The following is a 23,338-nucleotide window of genomic DNA, read 5'->3' as shown; positions in this document are numbered from 1 at the left end:
GGGGGGGGGGGAGATATTTGTACAAGTATCACTTGTCCCCAACTTGTGTTTTCATGATTCAAATAGAACTGGAGAAATAAGTTCTCATTGCCCAAACCGAACTTTAAGCACAATTACGGATTATCTCATGATACCTGGTGCTGTTGGTAGTATAGCTCGATGTTACAGCGTACCAAGCTGTTTTGCTGAAGTGGCAAATCTTGTTGATAAAGCCATAGGCCGCGGTAATGCAAGTGAAATCCGATGCTGATAGACACATACTGATGCACTCCTCTATTGTTTGAATGGAGTAGACAGGTCTTTCATAATGTTCGTGGTGTACTTTGTTGTGAAAGATGGTGAAGCCTGATCCATATCCAGAGCTACCACAATCTGAAATAAGAAGCGAATTGTTTGATATGAGAATAAAGTTTGTTTATTTGTTGTTTAACGCTGCACCCCGCAATATTCCAGCTATTGTACAGCTGTCTGTAAATAATCGAGTCTGGACCAGACAATCCAATGATTGACATTATGAGCATTGGGATACGATGACATGCATCAACCAAGTCAGCGAGCCTGATCTCCCGATCCTATCAGCTTAGTCGCCTTTAAGGACAAGCATGGGTTGCTAAAGCCCTTTTTTTAGTAAATACAAACCTTGGACACAACTGCTGCCACGTTTCACATACATGATGTCACACACACAATAGCCGTTATTGCAGACCACGTTCGTCCCAGAACAATATGGAGAGCACATGCCAAAGTTTGGTGGAGTTACTGAAAATAGGATCATCCAGATACCAGAATAGGCATTAATTTGAACAGACAATATTAAAGTTAGCTGGGTGAAATAAAAAACACAATGGACACATAAATATTATTAATAACCTTTAGTCATTATGGTTTATTCTCGTCATCGTCAATACAGTACGTTTCTCCACTACCCATGAATACGTGCGATCACTGTGCAGTGTGAGGCCTTTCGTCGGTGGGGTGGAATACGCTCACCTTTTCACGAACATCAGGCATCATCACCATGTGGTAATGATTCATAAACACCTTCTAATGATATCATCGTACAAGGGACTCTGCTATGATAAGAAAGGATGTAATATGCAGTAATGTCACATTTAGGATTTTAGAATTGCACGTGAAAGAACATATAGTTATAGTAGAGTAGAAAACAATCATAAAATATTTCATACAATCTTGGAATAGTACCTTCAACACTCAAGAATTGAATAATAAAACTATTCGTTTTCTTCAGCGGTCCAGTGTTAATAAAACCCTTTCTACACAAATGAGAAATATCTGCATATCGATTGTATCCGACTATATCATCTGTATGTGTTTATGAGTTTCTATTACAGGTTTTTGCCTAAAAGTGCGCGTATCACTTCCCACCGATGGCACCCATCACAAACACATACAAAGGCAAGTCAATTGTTCACTTGATAAAACACGGGAACATATGGTACAAGTCAAAATAGGGAACTGATGCACATCATGTTTTTGTTACTGATGCGTCACATTTGGAAATGTTCGCAGATCGAGGTTCTTATCCGTTATTCTGTAGTTTCGATAATCTTTTCTTATTAGTAATTCCAATGGCAACCGTACCTGGGCACCAAGAGAAACCACAGTTCTCACTGGTCGTGCTGGAGAGAGTCTCCGAACAGTCCGCTCCTCCGTAAGCTGGAGCAGGGTTGGTGCAGGTTCGGGTTCGTGTCCTGGTTCCTGTTGCTGTGGTGCCGCAAGTCAGTGAACATACCAATGTGCCCCACGTCCCCCAAGCGCTGACGCCTCCGTCCACTGAAAAACATAGATATCAAAAGACCTGTTAATGATTATCGAATTATTTGGAAATGTCCGCAGATCGGGGTTCTTGTCCGTTATTCTGTAGTTTCGATAATCTTTTCTTATTAGTAATTGAATGACAACCTTACCTGGGCACGAAGAGAAACCACAGTTTTCACTTGTGGTGCTGGAGAGAGTCTCCGAACAGTCCGCTCCTCCGTAAGCTGGAGCAGGGTTGGTGCAGGTTCGGGTTCGTGTCCTGGTTCCTGTAGCTGTGGTGCCGCAAGTCTGTGAACATGCCAATGTGCCCCACGCACCCCAAGCGCTGACACCTCCATCAACTGAAAAACATAGATATCGAAAGACCTGTTAATGATAATCGAATTATTTGGAAATGTCCGCTGATCGGGGTTCTTAACCGTTGTTCTGTGGTTTCGTTAACCTTATCCTTATTAGTAAGTTAGTTAAGTTAGTTTGCAGGTTTTAGATACATTTACATGTATACAATCCCGGGCACGATAAAATATGTGAAGGCTCACCACGTGTATTTCAGAGCTGAAAATAAACTACAGTCAGCGTTGTGCTGAACATGTATTCAGGCCATTGTGTTTTTTTATCAGTGCTTTGTTTTTATACCCTCTTCTCCATCAACATCCCGAAAATTGACTTCATACATTATTCCCATATGGATAAGCGAATCTCGGCCTTCATCTGGACGAACGGACGCTTTAACCGCAAGGGAACCACACCACCCCTCATCAAAGGAAACATTGTATTGATCGGAAGGTATGTGTTTTGTTCAATGCTTGTCGTAAGAGGCGACTAACGGGATCGGGTGGTCAGACACGCTGACTTAGTTGATGCATATCACCGTTTCCCAATTGCGTGGATCGATGTTCATACCATTCACTGGATAGTCTGGTGCAAACTTATTACTTACAGACCACCTCATATACCGGGAATAGTTCCTGAGTGCAGCGTTAAACAACAACAAACAAAAGGTGTTTTGATTACAAGTCATGGAGATTCTATTGTAGAGTTGGTCCCCAGCAACCTATTCGTGTCTTACAAGGCGGCTGGTCAGAGTGGGCAGTTACGGTGACATCGTTGATTGTTTTATTTCTTTGTTTGCAGCACTCTGCAGGTCTGTAATTAATCTAATCAGGACCAGAAAATCCAGTGACTTACATCATGAGCTACGATCTACGCAAATAGGATCATGCGACCTGTATCAACCAAGTCAGCGAATCTGACTACCCGATCCTGTTAGTAGCCTCTCACGCCAAACATGGGTTTGTGAAACCATTCTAACCCGGCTCGTCACGGGTTTGATGATTGTTTGTCATCTCAGCCCTAAGTGTGGCGTTAAGAAACAAGCAAACCAAATAGATAGTGAAGTTACTAGATACGTTGGCTTGATTCCCGTCGAGGGCCACCTATTAACAAGCACAACTCGTAAATGTTCTGCTTACATTTGGCTCGTGTATTCACAGGCCCCTTTCATGTAGCCGAAATACTGCTCGAGTGTGGTGTAGACGCTATACGAAACGAAGCATTATCGCGATTCATAGATAAGCAAGGCTACGTGATTAAAATCTGGTGAATCAGTGTAAGTAAAAATGCATTTTCAAATCGAGTCTGGACCAGACAGTCCAGTGCTTGTCATGACTCAACCAAGTCAGCGAGCCTGACCACCCGAAGCCGTCAGTCACATCTTATGACAAGAATAGTTGCCTCTTACGGCAGGCATGGGGTCCTGAAGACCTATTCTACCCCCGATCTTCACGCAAATAGGCATTTCATGATTGCTTCTCTCCTTGGCAAATAAACGTCCATGTCGTTTATTTGTCCGATAGTTTACGAAGCGGACCTACTAAAATAAACTGCATTGTCGTTAATGATGAGTTATTGCCTCCGCGAACGTAATCAATATTCCTTCAAACAATACATTGACAACTAATATCTTTATATTTTCTGGGAAAATTACATTTCCTTGACATGGTCAGAATAAAACGACAATGGATGACATATTGAATAACAAATCCGCATCCGTTTAATTGTCCCTCCTTTGTTGGAAATTATTTCACATTAAAAATGTCCTCTTTCGTGGTAGCTGTTGTGTTAGTCTCTATTAAAATGTGAAAAATGATACCGAGACAAAAACATATTTCATCGAGACATTTTACCCAAACAATCCGAAAAATAAACAGTTAATTTCGTCATGGTCTGTTTTGGTTACTGTGATGGTAATTATATGCTTATTTTAGATTTGATAGTCAGAATGTCTTTAGTAATGACTATGTAAACACTGGTTTGAAGTAAGCGATGCCACTGCCGAATTTCTGATACTCTACCTTTGGAAATTGTTTATATTTATTCTTTTTCAAAACTAGCAACATGCTATTCTACTTTCAAACATACCACTGTGATCTGAGAATCTAGGAAGTATTTTGACTATGCTTTTCAGGATACCAGTCTTGCAAAGTATTCTAATCAACGCTACCATCCAGATTATCTTGGTTCAAGTACCGTCAGACCGATCAACTTGTACGATGTTCTTTTACTTTTGAATGACAAGATCTAGAAGCAGGTGTAATTAACAAAAGTATGCAACTTACAAAAAAGGCCGCGATCGGTTCTTACTGTGAGAATGTAAAGTTTGGTGTAAACCACTGTCAGGGAGTTTATCAATATTACAGCTAAAATGGATAGAATTATCATTAAATGCCCACAGGTTATTGAAATCTGCGGGCCAGTGAAACCAGATAGCAGTCCGCTTTTCCCTAACGACGGGATGCTATCTGTTCTATTATTTGGACGTCACTAGCAACAGGTCCGAAGTTATGGAGGAAATATCTCCACCCCTTGTATTTGCGACTAAAAAGGTAGTTTCATGTTTGCAACATCTTTACAAAAGTAACAAAAAGTATTTAGGGGCACTTAAAATCTACATACATATAGATATGATTATATACAAAATCAACTTTAACAAAAAAATATACTTGAAAACTACCAAACCACTGTTGGAAGTGAAATAATACATGCTGATCAAGTGACAAAAATGGTGCTTTGCGAAACAAACAGTCTCGACTGACGAGTTTAGCGAGACATTAACAGTGTATAACGAAACATTTTCAAGAGAATAACAAACAACCGGAACCGATATTAACTCCATAAATGACCATCTACCGTCGATTAATCTCTGGATTATTATTTCCTTATACACTTTGATTTACTTGATTTTATTCGTAGTGTGTTTTTTAACATGTGATGCAGCGTCTGCAACGCACGGAGCGTCTACGGGCTACTGGCATGCTGAAAACTGGCAGAGGTCATCGTGCTGTGGCCAATACGTTCAATGTTTCACAATGTGTAATTAGCAGGCTATGAAACAGAAACTAACAAACCCCAAATGTTGTCGATCGATCCCGCTAAGAGCGTCCCAGGTGAACGACAAGAGTACACGATCAAATTATCCGAAACCAGCCACTTCAAAATCTAGCTCAAACCCAGAATCAAACTACTGCCAACTATCATGACGCTTCTGGGGTACAAGTCTACATGCAGCTCATCTCCATGCTTGATCGCCACGTGTTCAGCCACCCCTTACAAATCGTCATATTGCCAACAAACGTCAATGGTGTACACAACGTCGGAACTGAGGTAATGGTCGCTGGTCACGTGTTATGAGTCAGATGCGGCCCGATTCACTTTGCACTACATTGATAGGCGTGGTCGTGTCTGTCGACGTCGAAATGAACGTCATACCAATGTCAGCCTAACAAAAATTTGGCGGTGGATCGGTTATGGTGTAGGGTGGCATTAATATGACTGAATGAGCCCCACTCCATATTGTGCTAGGAAAGGTCAACAGACCATTCTATCGCGTCAACATAAGGACACACTTTGTTGTCCCGTTTGAAATGCATGCGGGTTTGTGTTTTTTCTTTCAGGACGTCAACGCCTGCGCACGTAAAATCAATGTGCACATCAAACAGCACAACATCCATAGACTGCCATGGCCAGCCACGAACCCAGATCTTTTCCCCAAATATTGAACACGTCTGGGACATGATAAGAAGACGTGTGCGTCAACGTCATAGACCGCCGACCACGTTGGCTGTACCTTGATCAGGCGCTGCTAGGGACAGACTTCATCAAAACGCCATTCGGAAACTCATACGCAGTATGCCACGTCGAGTGAATGAATGTTTGACAAATCGGTATTACGCTCTAATCGTCAACTTTGAAATCTCCCACATTACACCTTTTGTCCTTCAATATAGTTGGCGGTCATGACGTCTACCGGTTGTAATGTGTTCCCAATTCGTTCATTATTATCATTCAACTATAACAAGCAACTAATACAACTGTATATCTTACAATTCTGGAAATTTTAAGCTATTTCCGAGAATGCCCTACTTTATAGGAGTTGGAAATTTTAGACGTTCCGACTCAATAAGTAAGGCATTTCGTGATTGCTTTACACCGATTGTCAATATCTCGTCATTGTGTTTTAATTACGAAGGAAATCCCAACGTGAAGATCATTGTATAATTAGTTATGGCCACAGCGAACATAATACATTGTCCATACAACAATTCATTGACTGATAACAAAACTGATATCTTTATAGTTTAATGGGATAACTAAATTTCCTTTACATGGTTAAAAAAACAACAATGGGTAACATATTGAATAACACAACTGCATCCGTTTCTTCTTCGTTCATTGGAAAATATTTCACTCTAGCAAAACATACCTATTTCTGATATTTCTAATACCGAGAGAAAAACGTATTCCATCGGGACATTTTTTCCCAAACAATCTGAAAAACAAACAGTTGATTTGACAAGGTCTGTGTAGTTTCAATATAGTGACGGTAAGTGTATGGGTCTTTTCGTCATTTGCAGCATTAGCATCTTTCAACAAACCCCTGGCCTTCCCTTGGCCTTCCCATGGGATTCCAACTATCAACCTTGATCACCGAGAAATTTAAGACCCATCTTGAAGAAAATGCCCCAAAAACATCCCCAATAACTCCCCTCTGCTTGTTCCGCAAAGTAGATAACACCTTTGTTATCCTACATCCCAACAATGACCCCAGAACCCTACTGGACCACCTTAACTCCCAAAACCCACGAATGCAGTTCACCATGGAGGTAGAAACTAATCGTCAGCTACCCTTCCTTGATGTACTTGTACAGAAAGACAATAACACCAAAGTTCAGACCACTGTTTACCGGAAACCAGCCCATACAGGTCAATATCTTCACTATGCCTCCAACCATCCACTTCAAGTCAAGAAAGGAATTATCTCAACCCTAGCGAGTCGACCCCATCTGTTCTACGAAGCAACATCTTACCACTGAAATAAGCCACCTCAAACAAGTATATTCACATGGCACAACCACTACCCTGAGAAGCTCGTACAACAGACAATACAGAACATCACCAAGAAATCTCAGAAATCCCCCATCAACAAACTGCACCCTTTGTGATCAGCTTCCCCTACTTTGGAACAGTTAGCCACAAATTCCAGAGACCAGAATAAAGAAATAGGCCAACATTGATGTAGTTTTCAAGAGAAGTCACATCATTCAGAACAATTAAAGCCACAGGGAAAAACACCCACCAGCCACAAACTAGAACCATCAGGAGCAGTGTACCACATTCCGTGCAATTGTGGACAGGCTTATAGTGGAGAAATATCTAGGCCCCTCAAAACCCGAATTAAAGAACATCAAAGCTCAGCTTCCAAAGATGACTCTAAGCAGCTCTATCAGACAATATCCGTGATACCCCAAGCCACAGCATCCAGTGGGATAATGTCAAAGCCCTCACCACAAAAACCAAAGACTTCAAAATCAGAAAACTACAAGAAGCCATCAACATTAAAAGACACCGACCGTCAATCAACCGTGACCAAGGCTATTACATACCCCTGGCGTACCATCAACTCATCAGGGACCCCAATCAGTCATAATCCTTTCGTTGGTATTACTGGCTTCACCCTTTTGTTTATTTATATTACTGACTTCGCCGATCAATATGTTTACTACCATTTTTGTGTCCACAACAGGCTTCTCAACTCCAGTTTAACTACATCTGATATATACTCTACTGTATAAACACTGCCACCTACCTGTATATATACTTGTGAAACATACTAAGTACATGAGTGGGTATAGACCAAACTCTATCGGACCAATGTCCCCTAGAAAATGGCACTCCACAGGGCAGTATCCTCAGCCCCACCCTCTTCAATATAATGATAAACGATCTATTCGAGGGCCTATCCCCTAAAGTAAACACATCAAAATTCGCGGATGATGGAGCCATCTGGATCCGCACTATAAAGCATGAAAATGGTCCAAAATTTACTCCAAAAATCTCTTTATAAAATACAACAATGGGCTGACAAATGGGGCTTCTCCCTTAACTCAGAAAAAACAACAGGAATAGTATTCAAACATAAAAACATGAAACCCGCCTCCCCAATCCTCCAGCTAAACAATCAAACAATCAAATTTCAAAAACAAACAAAAATTCTTAGGACTTATTTTCGATGAACATCTCCCCTGGGATGCTCACATCCAAAACCTAACAACTAAATGCAGTAAAGACCTAAACACCCTAAGATGCCTAACTGGCTCTAACTGGGGAGCCTCCAAAGATACCCTCCTCTCTCTTTACATATCACTTATTAGATCAAAACTAGACAACGGCTGCGCCATATACAACACCCTAAACAACTCTCTATCTAAAAAACTTGACTCAATACAATATCAGGCTCTCAAACTAATTACACGCACCCAACATGGCACCTCCTACACCTCACTTCAGGCCTTAACAGGGGATGCCACTAAGTCTACGCAGGGAACAGCTAAGCTTAAATTTCTGGGCCGCGTCCCAATCAAACTCTCTCATCCAAAACTTAATAAACCAAAACATCAGCCGTAAAAACCAAGCTCTAGCTCGTAAACACCCCTTACTTACCCCAATATCCCAAAGAATAACAAACTACCTAAATGAACACTAAATTAAAAATCTTAAACAAAACTGCAAACAATCAAATATCTTCACCCCTAAACTTAAAATACCCAAAATAGACACAACACTAGCTAGCCAAATAAATAAACAAACCGACACAAACATAGCTAAAACTACCACACTAGCATACATACACGAAAATTGGCCAAATTGTGAATTGGTGTCACATTTACACGGACGGATCCTCAGATCCGACCTCCAAACACACAGGTTTCGGAGTCCATACCACACAACCAACTAAAACCACACAATCCTTCCGACTCCCAAACAACCAATCAATATTCACGACAGAACTAATGGGCATGGCCTCAGCCCTCCATAATCAAGAATCCAAAAACCACCAAAAAAAATCCTAATACTTACCGACTCCCTAAGTGGACTGCAAGCCCTCCAAAACAAAAATACCAAAAACCGACCTAAATTAATAAATCAAATACTTAAAAGCTCCAACGACCTAACTAAGGCAGGCAAACAAATAACCTTCTTGTGGATACCCGCCCACGAAGGAATATACGGTAATGAAAACGCCGATAAAGCAGCTAAACTATCCCTCAAAATCCCAGAAATAAGCTTAAACTTACCCATCTCAAAATCAGAAATTAAAGTGTAAACAAGCAAAAAATCACAAAATATGGCATAACCTATATCTAAACTCAAATAGCCAAATCAAAAAAGTGCTCAGCAAACCACTAACCAAACCAAAAATTCTCCATCCATCAAAAAAAATCGACAGAGTAATCACTAAACTCCAAACAGGACACACCAACCTAAATAACCACCTAAAAAAAATTAAAAAACACACTACAGGTAACTGCCCACACTGCAAACAACCAGAAACCCCAGAACACGCACTCATCCACTGCACACACTGCCTAATACATCGAACCGCATTACAAACCACCCTCAATCTAAACAAGGCTCTCACTCTAGAAGCAATACTAAACCCACAAAATAAACTAGAAAACTTCAAGGCCTTAGGCGTATTCTTAATAAAAACGGAACTAATAAAACGCATCAAAAAACACAATAACCTACCAAATCAAAATCACATAAACAAACAAACATCCACCATACCCAGCTCCCCTCCCCAACCCCATCGGCATCTCTTCCAAATCTCAAAATTCCAAAATTCTATATAAGCAACCACTAAACCCCCCTCCTGGGTTGCACAGACCACTTTCGCCCCTTTCGGAAACACATTAAATGGCCTGGCCGGGCCCGTGTGCGAAATACGCATCAGTCGGAAAGCGCACGTTAAATCTCCAAAGTAAGTAAGTACTCAGTACATCACTTGCGTGATAACAGTGTAAGAACCTACAGCGAAACGTGGCTCCTAATGTGTAATAAAGAAATTGTTCATCATAAATCTTTTCCTTACTCAGCAACATGCTATTTTAATTATAAATGTACCATTAACTATTCCATTTAGATCATGTGAATCTAGGAAGTATTTTAATTTAGTGTAGGAGAAAGTCATAATTCGTCGATTAGTTTCGCTCATGAGCCTTTTTCGAGACCGTTAGGCTGAGAAAGATCTTCGCGAGTGAAACTAATCATCGATGGATTTCGGACTCTCCTGCTTACAACTAATTCACTATTGTACTCACGTTTGTTACTAATGTACAGTGACATTGCACACCAACACATGTTCTTACGCGTACTATATGGGCACAATGTATGAAGCCCATTTCTGGTGTCCCCCGTCGCGATATTGCTAAAAGGGGCGTGACCAATGAAGATCCATTGTCTTCAGCAACCCATGCTTGCCGTAAAAGGCGACTAGCGGGATCGGGTGGTCAGACACATTGACTTGGTTGATGCATGTCATCGATCCTAATTGCGTGGATCGATACTCATGACATTACTCACTGGATTGTCTGGTCCAGACTCGATTATTAACAGACCGCCGTCATATAGCTGGAATAGTTCTGAGTGCGCCGTTAAACAACAAACAAACAAAACTCTAAAAGGCGCACCTGTTAACAATAGTCCTGCTGAACAACCATCTGGTCGTGAGGTATAAAAATGAAACAAAACACAAGGAAATTCCTGTTTGGACCCAAAACCGATTTAAATCATCCTCATAAAATGATGAATTTTAGACTTTCATCAATATCGATAAATCAAGCAAAAAGCTCAGTAATACTCTTCTTAATTTGAATGGCCTGAACTTTGCTCTCAGGGCAGGAGACGAGCACCAAGTTTTGTGGGTAGGGGACACCTCTCAAGTTAAGATGACGCAAAACTTGAGCCAAGGGTCTAAGGACTTTGTTTAAAACTAAGGATATGTCCAAGGCCAACAGGGGTGGCTCTAAGCACCGGAAGTGCAAGCGTAAAATGGTGAAGGTGTCTCAGAACAAGGAACAACAAGGGTGATGCTTGACTCATTTATACGAAAGGTTTATGAATCTAAGAGATATGACATGAGGTACTGAGGTAGATCCATGCATGCCGCTTTCATATCTGCATTGCCCTTATGCCCAGGGGAAGTGTCTCGACGCTGAAGTCTTACATTTACCACTTTGACATATTCTAATTTTGATATTTGCAAGGTTTGCATTTGAGAGTTACAACAGAAGCAACTTACTAAAAAGGCCGCGGTTGTATCTTCTTGTAAACACGTTACCCTTGGTGTACACCGAAATCAGCGAAAATACAGCTATTGGATGGTTGTGCATGAATAATCGAGTCTAAGTCAAGAAGACAGTGCTTGACCGCAGAAGCAGCAACCCAGGTCGACCGCGCATAATCACACACAAAATCACATAATGTAACAACCCAATGCTGAATAGTTCTCTCCTATCAGAGTGAATTAGTTTGGTTTAACGCCTTTGTGAACAGTCATGCAGTTCCACCACTGCGTGACAGCCTGATAAGGGAGGAAAGCCCGAAGTTATGCAGGTTATACTAATCTGACAAGCCTGAAGGGTGCACATCCGAGTCGTGAAGGTGCGAGGTAAAATAGGTCTTCAGCCCATGCTTGTGGTAAAAGGCGACTATGCTTGTCGTAAGAGTCGACTAACGGGATCGGGTGGTCAGGCCCGCTGTCTTAGTAGATGCATGTCATCGTATCCCAATTGTATGGATCGATGCTCATGATGCCAATCACTGGATTGTCTGGTCCATGCTCGATTATTTTTCAGAGTGCAGGGTTAAACAACAGACAAACAAACAAACTTCAACCAGATGTTGCACCGTCGACGATTGCACGCAAGATGTTGTCATTAAGCAATTGAAACTTTGTTAAAACTTTGTTTAACATAGCACAAACCACAGCCTTCGACATTGAAATGACAGCCATGGAATGACATCACAGATCCACATATCAAAGCAGCCTGCATCCCTTAAAGGGGTAAACAGAAACAAGACGATGCTTTCATAGTCATAAGCAATCTCTGCTGAAAGCAGCGTCCATTGTACAAGTCCGACTACATCATAAGCATGAATCACTATCAAACAGTGACACAAGCGAAAAGGTGGGCGTATCCGGCCCCACCGGTGGCACCCGTCACAAACACATGCAAAGGGAAGTCAATTGTTCACTGTCACCGGGTCGTAAAGCCAGTCAGTCACGGTCTAGTGACCGCTCCGCTTCTCGCTTTTAATTATCGAGCTTCCGTTACCATTCGGCAAAGTCCGGCGGTCGCCATACGCCGATGTCTGTGCGAGAATTGATGACTCGTAAATTGTATTCTCAAGCCGTATAATCACATACTTTTATCATTTATTGATTTGATATATTGTTATCTTATTAATGATTGCTACCTTATATATGCGTTGAAAATGTTTTAGTAACATTGATTTTCGCGGAGTAGCCGGATTATCTGGCACTGGTAGATATCTCACATGTATTTAAGGTCATATTTGCCACCTCGATAAATGTACATATACTCAACAACAAAAGTTCCTGTGACACCAATATTTTAGTGTATTTTCAAAACAAGTAAAGTTTGGTTTTCAATAATGTAGTACATGTATGGAATCAAGTCACCAAAACGTAACTGCTACAGAGAAGAATCCATTCCATGCAAAATTTGACTTTTATGCAAGCCCAATGAATTTCGATATTCAAGAATGGGTATTAAAACATGTGCGTTAACAGGATTCCATATGCATTGTTTAGCATCGTGCTGACAACAACCCAAAATTACCCAATTATTCAACATTACAAAATGCCACGCCTGTCCGAAAATGAGCGTTTGCGAGCCATTGGTATGCTTGAAGCAGGATCGAGGCAACGTGATGTTGCAAGACAATTTTACGTTCACAGAAACACCATTTGGTGTTTATGGCAACGTTGGCAACAGACGAATGCAGTCAGAGACCTTCCTCGGAGTGGCAGGCCACGCGTATCCAATAATTGACAAGACAACTGGATTCGAACAACACACCTAAGAAATCGATATCTGCCAGCAACAGTGACTGCAAGAAGCATCCCTGGCCTGCGACGAATATCTTCACAACCCGTACGTCACCGCCTCAGATGTGCAGGGATTGTCGCCAGAAGACCCGCCAGACCCCCATTTGGACAGGAAACCACCGTCAAGCAAGTCTACAGTGGTGCAGACAGAGTCTACGTCTGCACACACATATATAAAAATCACGTGTCTCTACCTCCAGGTAAGGCTAGACTGTTTATCGCTACTGGTTTGGTCAGGTCGAAACTAAGGTTTCGTGAGCAAGTGGTTATGGGGCAGTATTGAACTGAAACTTAATTGCTTGGTTTTTATTTTTCGTAACCTGTTTTTCTAGTAATCCGTGGATAACCCAATTTCCTGCGATTGTCTATTTACTACTGGAGTCAAGCTACTCTTTTGGTCAAATACCCTGTTTTTAATGACTGAGTCTACACACTTCTTAGGTCAAGTACCTTGTTTGTTTTTGTTTTGTTTTGTTTTTTGTTTGTTTTGTTTTTTTTGGGGGGGGGAATTCCGTGCCCAGTCAAAGTGACAGAGTCTTAAGGCTATAAGTCTAGTTTGATATTCAGGCGTTTCCGTCTATTTTATTGTCCAAGAGCTTTATTTTAGGAATGGGCCCAGTAGTATAGATGATGGGGGTTCTGGCTCACTTCCACTAGAGCCAGATTCATATACTTATACATGTACCACCAATACAGAGGGAATTTTTTATGTCAAAATTATAATGCGATTTAACAATCGTCATGATATCATATTAAAAGAATCATCAATATTAAATAATAATAAATAAAATTTATTATAGCCCACGATGATATTGGAAAGGTATAGGAGCAATACAAAAATTAGCCACCACGGCTAAGGTATCTAAAGATGTGGCCAAGGATTGGTTAAAGAAACAAGCGATGTGGCAAATATACTTACCAGCACCGCGTTATATACCGAGGAAGAAGTTTGATATTTTTTACAACGAATGAAGTTCAGGCTGACCTCTTGTTTCTTCCCCATGATAAGGTAAGACGCAAAACGTATAAATATGCTTTAACCGTAGTGGATGTGGCTAGTCGATACAAAGAGGCTGAGCCATTAACCTCGAAAGATTCAACAGAAGTAGCTCTGTATCTTGCTCTATTCTTGCAATTGTACTCTGTATGGCACTATTTTTGGTTTTGTATGGCAGAAATAGTATGCAAAATTGTTGTATGGATATGTCCTCTTTTTTCGCCATCTGGAGTTTCTCCCATACTTGTTCGTACTGCTGTAGATATTCTCAATACAATATTTTGTGCAGAACTATCTTCTCCTGTTGTACATAGCAATTTTCCCTTTCTGTATGCACATTCTTTGCGATGTAGATATCCAAACGCGTACAAATCGTCTAAAAATGTTGGTAGGCCTTCTAGCGGTTGTAGATTTGTTCTACCAAGATTTCCTGCCAAATAGTCGACATTGGCGATATCTGGTACTAGATTGCTCTGGTACGCATTTTCTAGCAATAGGTGGGGTGCTACCGATTTTGCGGCTCGTAGGCCCATACTTTGGTATGTTGTCTCCATTCTATTTTGCTCCATTGTTGCTCTATATACTTTGGGCTACCAAATGTCTATATTGAAATTCTTCGCTACTTGTTCTAGCTTTTTCTTCGTACCATTGGCGTTGTGGTCTGTTTTTCGCTATACACTGCTGCCTATTTGTAGATACTTGGGGATATGGTTTTTGGAGTCGTTGGAGAAAAAAGTAGCCGAAAATTTGGTAGCCCTTACCAAAAATGCGCTCTAGTAAAAAAGAATCATTACGATTGTTAAATTACATCATCATTTTGACATAAAAAATTCCCTCTGTATTGGTGGTATAGGTATATGAATCTGGCTCTAGTGGAAGTGAGCCAGAACCCCCATCATCTATACTACTGGCCCTCTGTGTTTATTTCCTGCTATTTACCCCAGCCGAGGGTATTGTGGTAAATAATGAGTAAAGCTTTAAATAGGTTTAACTCGGTAAGCACAACGCAGCCGATCCGCTGCTAAGGTTACGATCCGCACGTGGTTCTGCTACCGCGAGGGCACTTCGCCTCACCCATGACGCTCAGTCATCTCCCTGCAGGCGAGAAAGTAAGACTCGCAAGCAATGTCGTGCAAAGAGAGTGTCGACTTCGAAACCTGTTTGGAAGAGCAAAGTTTCAGCAATAGCTCTATCTCGAAATATCTGGCGGAAGAGTTCGTTGTGCCAAGTCAACTTGCAGACTTAACGAAAGACGATATTGACGAGTTAGGTTTCAAGATGGCACAGCGAAAACGTCTTCGGAAAGTGGTTGAAGACATAAAATTACCTTGTCATGACCAGCAACAACAGCAGCAGCAAGGTAACAATACTACCACTAAAGACCTAGCGGCAAAATCCGAACTAAAACAACTACTAGAATCTATGGGTCGGCGTCATTGAATGACATCTTACATACAGACGATAATGGTGTTACCACCACAACTACGGTTAAATCAGGTGATAAACCATACTTTATACATGACTTTATCACCCGACCCAAATGTGTAGTCCAAGATACTGGACAAAATATCATCCATTCCAAAAAATCCAAAACTTGGAAATACCACCATTCCAATTGGAAATATGACCATTCCAATATTTGGAAAGGTCATATTTCCAAGCTTGGATTTGTTTGGAAATGTTTGGATACAACATGTCATAATCATATCTGTTAAAAGTTGTACAACTTTTGACCTTATGTGAGATTAGTAATGACATGAAAGTAAAGACCAAATCATGAGCAAATTTAACGAAAAGAAATTCTGTCATTTAAAGTGGCTACTCTTTATATTTAATTTCTTATCTTCCTTGTCTATAATCATATGACATTGACTTTGAACTTTGAACAATTAAACAAATATTTTGTTTTCCCATACCGACTTACGGTTGTCGTCAAACAAAGACCGTTTCGAGAATATAGAGGGCCTCATTATTATAATTTGAACCAATATACATATGTACATAATAGTACTAGGTATAAATGAATTTTGATAAGTGTTCGTACAAGAATATGAACTTCGAATTATGTCGGAATTATGCGCAACACATAGGGCTGAAAATTTTATAATTGTTCTGGAACTATCTGACGGTAATTTAAAACAGGGAACAAGATTTCGTCAAATGAATCATTGAGCCAGGAATGCAACGATTTAAATGCTGACAAAATGAATAAACATATCTGGAACAGAGTAGACTGTTCATGTGGACAATTATATGCTACATTTGTACGTCTATTGCCAAAGAAGTTTATCACCCCATAAGAACAGACTTTTGGTTTATCAGATGGAAGTAGACAACTTGTCATAAAGAAAGGAAATAGTAAATTAAAGCCAGAAGAAATTTCAGTGTCACAGTGGATCTCCGCGAATGCAAGAATATTATCTCTACTCGAAGAAGGGCGTTTAGACTCCCAGGGACTGTGTGAATACCTTGAGTACACAGCCTGTATCGGCGACTATTTACAGTCCCACACCGTATCATCTGTAATGACATTTGACCATATTCACAGGAAAACACTGGCAGAACAAGGAAAACTTTGGTGTAAAATAGATTTCCATAGAGAATTCTACTATCTAGAAAAGCAGGACGTGGGACGGAAAAATGTAAAATCAGGCAAACAGAACTCACAGTTTGTTTAAGTTTCCAAAATTCACCACTGCAAATATATGCACGTATGTATTCAGTGCCACGGCCCTCACCCCCAGTTTCAGCATAACAATTCCCATCAGCGGTCGGAAAACTATCAGAGCCATCTTCATAACAGAGTCCCCTAGGTATCCAGCCCAACCTCCATAGTGAGCGTATCCATGTGTAGGACAATGAACTTCAGGGAGACTTAGATAGAAAATTCAATTTAGATGGCATTAAACATGGCTTCCGGGTTATAGATAGAAACGTTCAGCTTAAAGACGTGTATTGTAAAAAATTGAAATAGGCGCTTACTCCTGAAACTCACGATAAAGTTGAAAGTCGATTGAAGTGTTAAATGTTACAAGGAAACTATATTATTACCCATAAAAAGCCAACGATCGTCAGCAGTCTGGCAGCTATCCCAAAAGGCAATTCTGATTTGCGCGTTATACATGACTGTAGTAGACCGGAATCAGTGAATGATTACGTCACTAAGAACTCTGTTGTATACGACGCCATAGATAAGGCGACAGCCATGTTACCACCAACTGGATTTAAAGAACGTGTACAGAAGCGTACCCGTCCATCCAGATTCCTATCCCGCGCTAGGGCTTCAGTGGCAATTCTCCAGGGATGATCATGTAAGCTATATGTTCGACACCAAACTTCTGTTCAGCTCTTCCCGGAGCCCCGAGATCTTCCAACGCATATCGTCTAGCATTACCGGTATGATGAAACGTACGGGGTACGATGTGACTATTGTTTACCTGGATGACTTTGCTATCATTACTGCGAATAAAGGCCACTGTGAGGAGGTATTTGAATGCTTGCGCCGGCTTATTGAAGATTTAGGTTTTACGGTTAACTATGACAAATTCGTAGCACCAACCCCCAAAATGATATTTTGGGGTATACAATTAGATAGTGTTGCAAGAACATTAAGTCTCCCCGAAGGAAAACTTGTAGATCGGAAAGACTGTTTATATCAATTTGTAAAAGTGAAGAAAGTTACAGTTGCAGCAGTTGCTAGGAAAACTAAACTGGGCGTCTTGGACGGTTCATGGCGGGCGGACGTTTATGAGGAGACTTATTGATCTCTGCAATGCAGTGAAGCGGAAACATCATTTTGTGACTCTTAATGCGTTGGCGAAGGCAGATTTAAAATTGTGGTTAGATTTCTGTGAGCAGTTTAACGGAACTACCTTTGCTCTTAAAGGTGAAGTGGTTCCCTATCAGGAATTTGCCACTGATGCATGCGGCGAAGGCGTACTGGGTGGTGATTGGTTCTATGAGAATTGGAAGAGTGATCTCCCTGCTGTGAGCGATCAGCATATTAATATTAAAGAATTGGTAACTTTCGCGGGTAACTTTCGCGGGCGCCACGTCGTTGCTTATACGGACAATACCGTTACAATGTCCTGCATCAACAGGGGCACGTCAACAAATCCTGTGTTAATGAAGTCTACCGGGAACTGTTTTGGTTAGCCGCTGTACATGGTTTTAAGCTTACAGCTAGACACATTCCATGTGTGTGACAGGTTATCTGAATTACATGATCGACATAACTGGGTGTGGCTTGACAACTATACCAGGGATTCGCTATTACGTCATATGACAGTTAAATCATAGTTGTCTTACAGGACCAGTGGCAGCAGACCTCAAATATTTAGATTCTGAGATTACAATTTACATACAATCGGCCTATGCAGCGGGCCCAAGAAGACGTGTACGTCCATGTTAAAATCCTACATGCGATTTTGTTTGTATTACGGATTATCTCCCCTGCCTGCATCTACACTTAATGTGTTGAGATAAACCGCGTTTCCGGCGAGATCCCTCAACGCTACCAATATTCCTAATTATCTGAATATCATTCGCCTGGTGCACGTCGATGCAGGACGAGAGAACCCTCTGATTGGTCCCTGGGGATGATCAAGAGAGGTATTCACAGATTAAAAGGTGAACCACCAGCACAGAAGTTACCGATCACGCCTGCTATTCTTCTGAGGATACGCCAAAAATTAGACCTGACCCCAACGTTCAACATAGCTTTCTGGGCTGTCTGTATGGTGGGCTTCTTCACATTTTTAAGAAAATCGACTCTGCTGCCCTCCAATTTGAAAAGCTCTGACAAGCAGTTGTGTATTCGTGACGTCACATGGTATAGTGATAAAGTGCTCTTAACAATGAGACATAGCAAAACTATCCAGTTTGATCAAAGGATTCTGCAAATTCCCTTGTGTAACATGGCCGGCTCACTCTTGTGTCCAGTAACAGCTTTGCAATCTCTTCGGCAGGTCCAGAACACGATACCGGTGACATGCCATGTGTTCTCATTCTGGACAAAGGTCAGGTTAACTGGGTGAATCACGATATGTTTGTCAAGGCGTTGCGCCGTGTGGTAGCGGCGTTTGGGTTATCACCTCAAGATATCAGTGGACATTTGGCTGTACTTTTGCTTTGAATATCGGCATGCCATAAGTCCTGATAAAATTACATGGTGACTGGAAGTCAAACGCGTTTGAGCATTACATCACAATTTAATAGGACCTGCACCGTAAATTCGCACGAGCTTAAGTTGTAGCAGCTAGCTTAAAGTAAAAAATCAAACAAAAACAATCAAAGCAATATAGACTAGGATATGATTTGGAGGTATTTTAACATTGTTTTAACACATAAACAATTTATTGTCAATTAAATATTGACCTATTCCCAAAGCGTTTGTTTGTCTTTTCTTGATAAGAGTTAAGCGGTAAATAATGAATAAAGCTTTATTTAGGCTTAACTCTGTAAGCACAACGCAGCCGATCCGCTGCTCAGGTCACGATCCGCACGTGCTTCTGCTACCGCGAGGGCACTGTGCCGCACCCATGACGCTCAGTCTTCTCCCTGCAGGCGAGAAAGTAAGACTCCCACCCTCCCCCCAGGGCTCGTTGGTTTGTATTTATTGTTTCATGCTGTACATTTTAGGTCGGGGGGTATTTTTACATTGTTTTAAAACATAAACTATTTATTGTCAATTAAATATTGACCTATTCCCCAAAGCGTTTGTTTGTCTTTTTTTGATAAGAGTTAACACTCATTAGTGTTTTGAGTTAAATATTCTCATTGTTAATTGGTCGACTTAAATGACAGTCTATGTATCTTGTCAATTATATTGTCCATGTGTTGACTCTTTTTGTTACTGTTATGCTTGTCGTAAAAGGCGACTAACGGGATCGGGTGGTCAGGCTCGCTGACTTGGTTGATACATGCCATCGATCCCAAATGCGTGGATCAATGCTCCTGCTGTCAATCACTGGATTGTCTGGTTCAGACTCGATTATTTACAGACCGCCGTCATATAGCTGGATTATTGCTGAGTGCGGCGTTAAACAACAAACAAACAAACACATTTTGTTACTGTTATACACTTCCTTAGCTCATTAGCTTGTATATTTGTTCTGGTTAAATAGATCAGTGTTCGTTGGCAGTGTAAATTGGTTTTGTTTTTATCCTTATTATTGTCGTCTATCCTCACAACTAGCTAATAATAATAAACCTGTGAATCTAATACCGCGTGTGCATTATTACTTTATTACTTTATTCTTGTGTAATGGCGCCCTGATCTCTGGAGCACAGCTCCGTGACATTCACCTACAAAAACCTCTACACGTGAACATATGGTAAAAGTCAAAGTAGGATATCATAAAACACGCGAAGTTCATGCGTTCCAGGTGTTGATAACACGTTTCACATCAAACAAACAAGTCTACGAAGATTTCGAAGAGCTCCCCACGACTCTTGATCAAAGTTACAGAATTCATTCAGAAAGTTTTATGGTAGACATGCGGAAGACATTTCCATATTTGACGCATCAGTCACCTGGTATCATCACTATGATGATTCATAAACTCAATGACATGCTTTTGGTATAGGGTTCAAATGCTGCTGGACCCTTGAAGATTCCAGGGTAGAATAGGTCTCCAGCAACCCATCCTTGCTGAAAAAGGCGACTGCGCTTGTCATAAGAGGCGACTAACGGGATCGGGTGATCAGATTCGCTGACTTGGTTGATGCATGTCATCGCAACCCAATTTCGTAGATCGATATGTGATACTCACTTGGACATCGAGGCAAACCACAGCTTAATTCGCCCGTTTCCGAGAGGCTCTCTGTGCAGTCAGCTCCTCCATTATCTGGAGTCGGATTGGTGCAGGTTCGAGTCCTGGTTTTCATGATGGTGTGCGAGGTTCCACATGTCTGAGGGCAAGCTGGTACTGTCCACTGGCCCCAGGTGCTGACACCGCCGTCAACTGAAGACAATTTAAGGATAGATGTCGTAACGTCAATGCTATCATTATTATTAGTCACATGAATTTAAGACCCGTGACGTTCCGGGGTAGAATAGGTCTTGAGTAACTCATGCTTGCCGTAACAGCCGACTATGCTTGTCAAGACTCGATTATTTACAGACCGCCGTTATATAGCTGGACTTTTGCTGAGTGCGGCGTTAAACAACAAACAAACAAACAAACAAACACATGAATTAAATCACAATTTTAACAATTGATCTGCAATATAACTTATCACTTCATATTTTTGCTCAGTGTAAATTTAAGTAATTCTGTAATTCAGTTTGTTGCTTATTAATACAGGTTGGATGGGGAGACTAACGGGATCTGGTGGTCAGATTTGCTGACATGGTTGTTGCACGTCATCGTATTGCAGTTCCGTAGATCGATGCTCATGATGTCAATCACTGCATTGTCTGGTCCAGACGCTATTATTTTCATGGTTGGTTTGTTGTTTAACGCCGCACTCGACAATATTCCAGCTATATGACGGCGGGCTGTAAATAATCGAGTCTGGACCAGACAATCCAGTGATTGATATCATGAGCATCGATCCACGCAATTAGGATCGATGACATGCATCAACCAAGTCAGCGAGCCTGACCACCCGATCCCGTTAGTCGCCTTTTACGACAAGCATAGTCACCTTTGACGGCAAGCATGGGTTCCTGAAGACCTATTCTTCCCCGGAATCTTCACGGGTCTATTATATACAGACCGCCGTCATATAGCTGGAATATTGCTGAGTGCGGCGTTAAACAACAAACAAAACTGGTTAGAAAAATGGTCTTGAACGAAACTGTTTTGAATTAATGTAGTCAATGCGAAAAGCAGATTCCTCAAGACATCAGGTAAATACACCACTAATGCAGGAATGAAACTGAAGGTTTTCCTTTGCACTCATTACATTGGGGAATCTGCATCAGCCATTTTCTATCATAGTTTTGCATATGACAAACATTAGTGCATACAGAGCAATCTGCGTCTTTATGCAGGTGTCCTATCGAGGAATCCTACTAATGTCAGCGACCGCCTCCGTGGTCTAATGGTAGAGCGTCCGCCCGGAGAGCGGAAGGTCCGGGGTTCGATCCCCAGCCGCGTCACACCAAAAGACGTTAAAAGATGGTACTTGTTGTTACCCTGTCTGGCGCTCGGCATTAAGAGGCTAAAACAAGGACTGGTCGGCTCGGAGTCAGTATACTGTGTCTGAGTGGGGTATTCATGTTAAACTGCGGCATGGTATCTCAGTGAGCTAGCACTATAAATCGGCATCAGTCCGGACTAGTACAAGCAGCCACACACACACACATACACGTGCATGCACGTCGCTATATAAGTGCAATAATCTTGGACGCGACGTTAAACCCCATTTCACCTCACCTCACTACTAATGTCAGCATTGTCATTCCTGTTTTCCCATAACATTTCACTTTTCGTTTGTAGTGGGAAAGGGTTATCTCATGTGAATAGCTTCTGATATGATTCTATGTCCTGGCTTCTAATGTCAGATATGTGACAGCTAATTGTTTAGAATTAAATAAAATTGAATTTAAGAGTGTTTCCTTTACCTGGTGCACAAGTTGAATACATGTTGAATCCTGATTCACTGGCATATGTCATTGCTGCTGGTGTTGTGAGAGGCACGGTGTATGCCACACATTCTCTACTGGCCTCCTTGTATCCAAAGGACTTTATCACGCTGAAGAGGGAGCACCGCGCTGCACATTCGGCACGACTAGTCATATCAGTCTTTGTCCACAGAACACCCTCACTAACTCTCTTGTTCTGGAAATCTGGCAATGGTTTAACCTCGCATACACCACAAAAACTTTTTACAAGACCAAAACCGCCACAAGCTATCATCAAAATCAATCGTATGGTCATGATTGAAAACAGTCTCCTTTCTTCCCAAACGTCATTTGGCAGTGGCAACAAGCATGGCATTCTGGTGACTAGTTATAACAGAGTAGCAAATCGATATGTTTTGTCTTTTTGTGATTTATAGCCATAGAACTGACACTTCAGGAATAACAAGCAATTATACTTGTTATGACTGTATAGAGAAATAATACCAAAACAATACAA

The 23,338-nt window shown here is 41.2% G+C and overlaps 1 protein-coding gene across 1 annotated transcript; it reads right to left on the bottom strand.

Annotated features, from left to right (window-relative positions):
* Positions 1–97: 97 nt before the first annotated feature.
* Positions 98–23,338, bottom strand: LOC124140605 (SCO-spondin-like). Its single transcript, XM_046508253.2, has 6 exons — positions 22,822–23,338; positions 21,023–21,214; positions 1,929–2,120; positions 1,603–1,794; positions 640–759; positions 98–372 (listed from the first exon to the last, which is right to left on the bottom strand). The coding sequence occupies exons 1-6, from the start codon at positions 23,195–23,197 to the stop codon at positions 104–106; spliced, it is 1,341 nt and encodes a 446-aa protein (XP_046364209.2). The 5' UTR covers positions 23,198–23,338; the 3' UTR covers positions 98–103.

This window comes from Haliotis rufescens, unplaced genomic scaffold (assembly GCF_023055435.1).
Source record: "Haliotis rufescens isolate VD_foot unplaced genomic scaffold, xgHalRufe1.0.p SCAF_6, whole genome shotgun sequence".
Taxonomy (NCBI): domain Eukaryota; kingdom Metazoa; phylum Mollusca; class Gastropoda; order Lepetellida; family Haliotidae; genus Haliotis; species Haliotis rufescens.
Note: the sequence above shows the minus strand (reverse complement) of the source record. Positions and strands in the feature narration are given on the sequence as shown.

Coding starts and splice junctions, on each gene's coding strand:
- LOC124140605 (XM_046508253.2), bottom strand. CDS start 23,197: ATGCCATGCTTGTTGCCACTGCCAAATGACGTTTGGGAAGAAAGGAGA. Junction 21,215..22,821: donor GTATTCAACTTGTGCACCAG/GTAAAGGAAACA, acceptor AATTGTCTTCAG/TTGACGGCGGTGTCAGCACC. Junction 373..639: donor TGGCAGCAGTTGTGTCCAAG/GTTTGTATTTAC, acceptor TTCTTATTTCAG/ATTGTGGTAGCTCTGGATAT.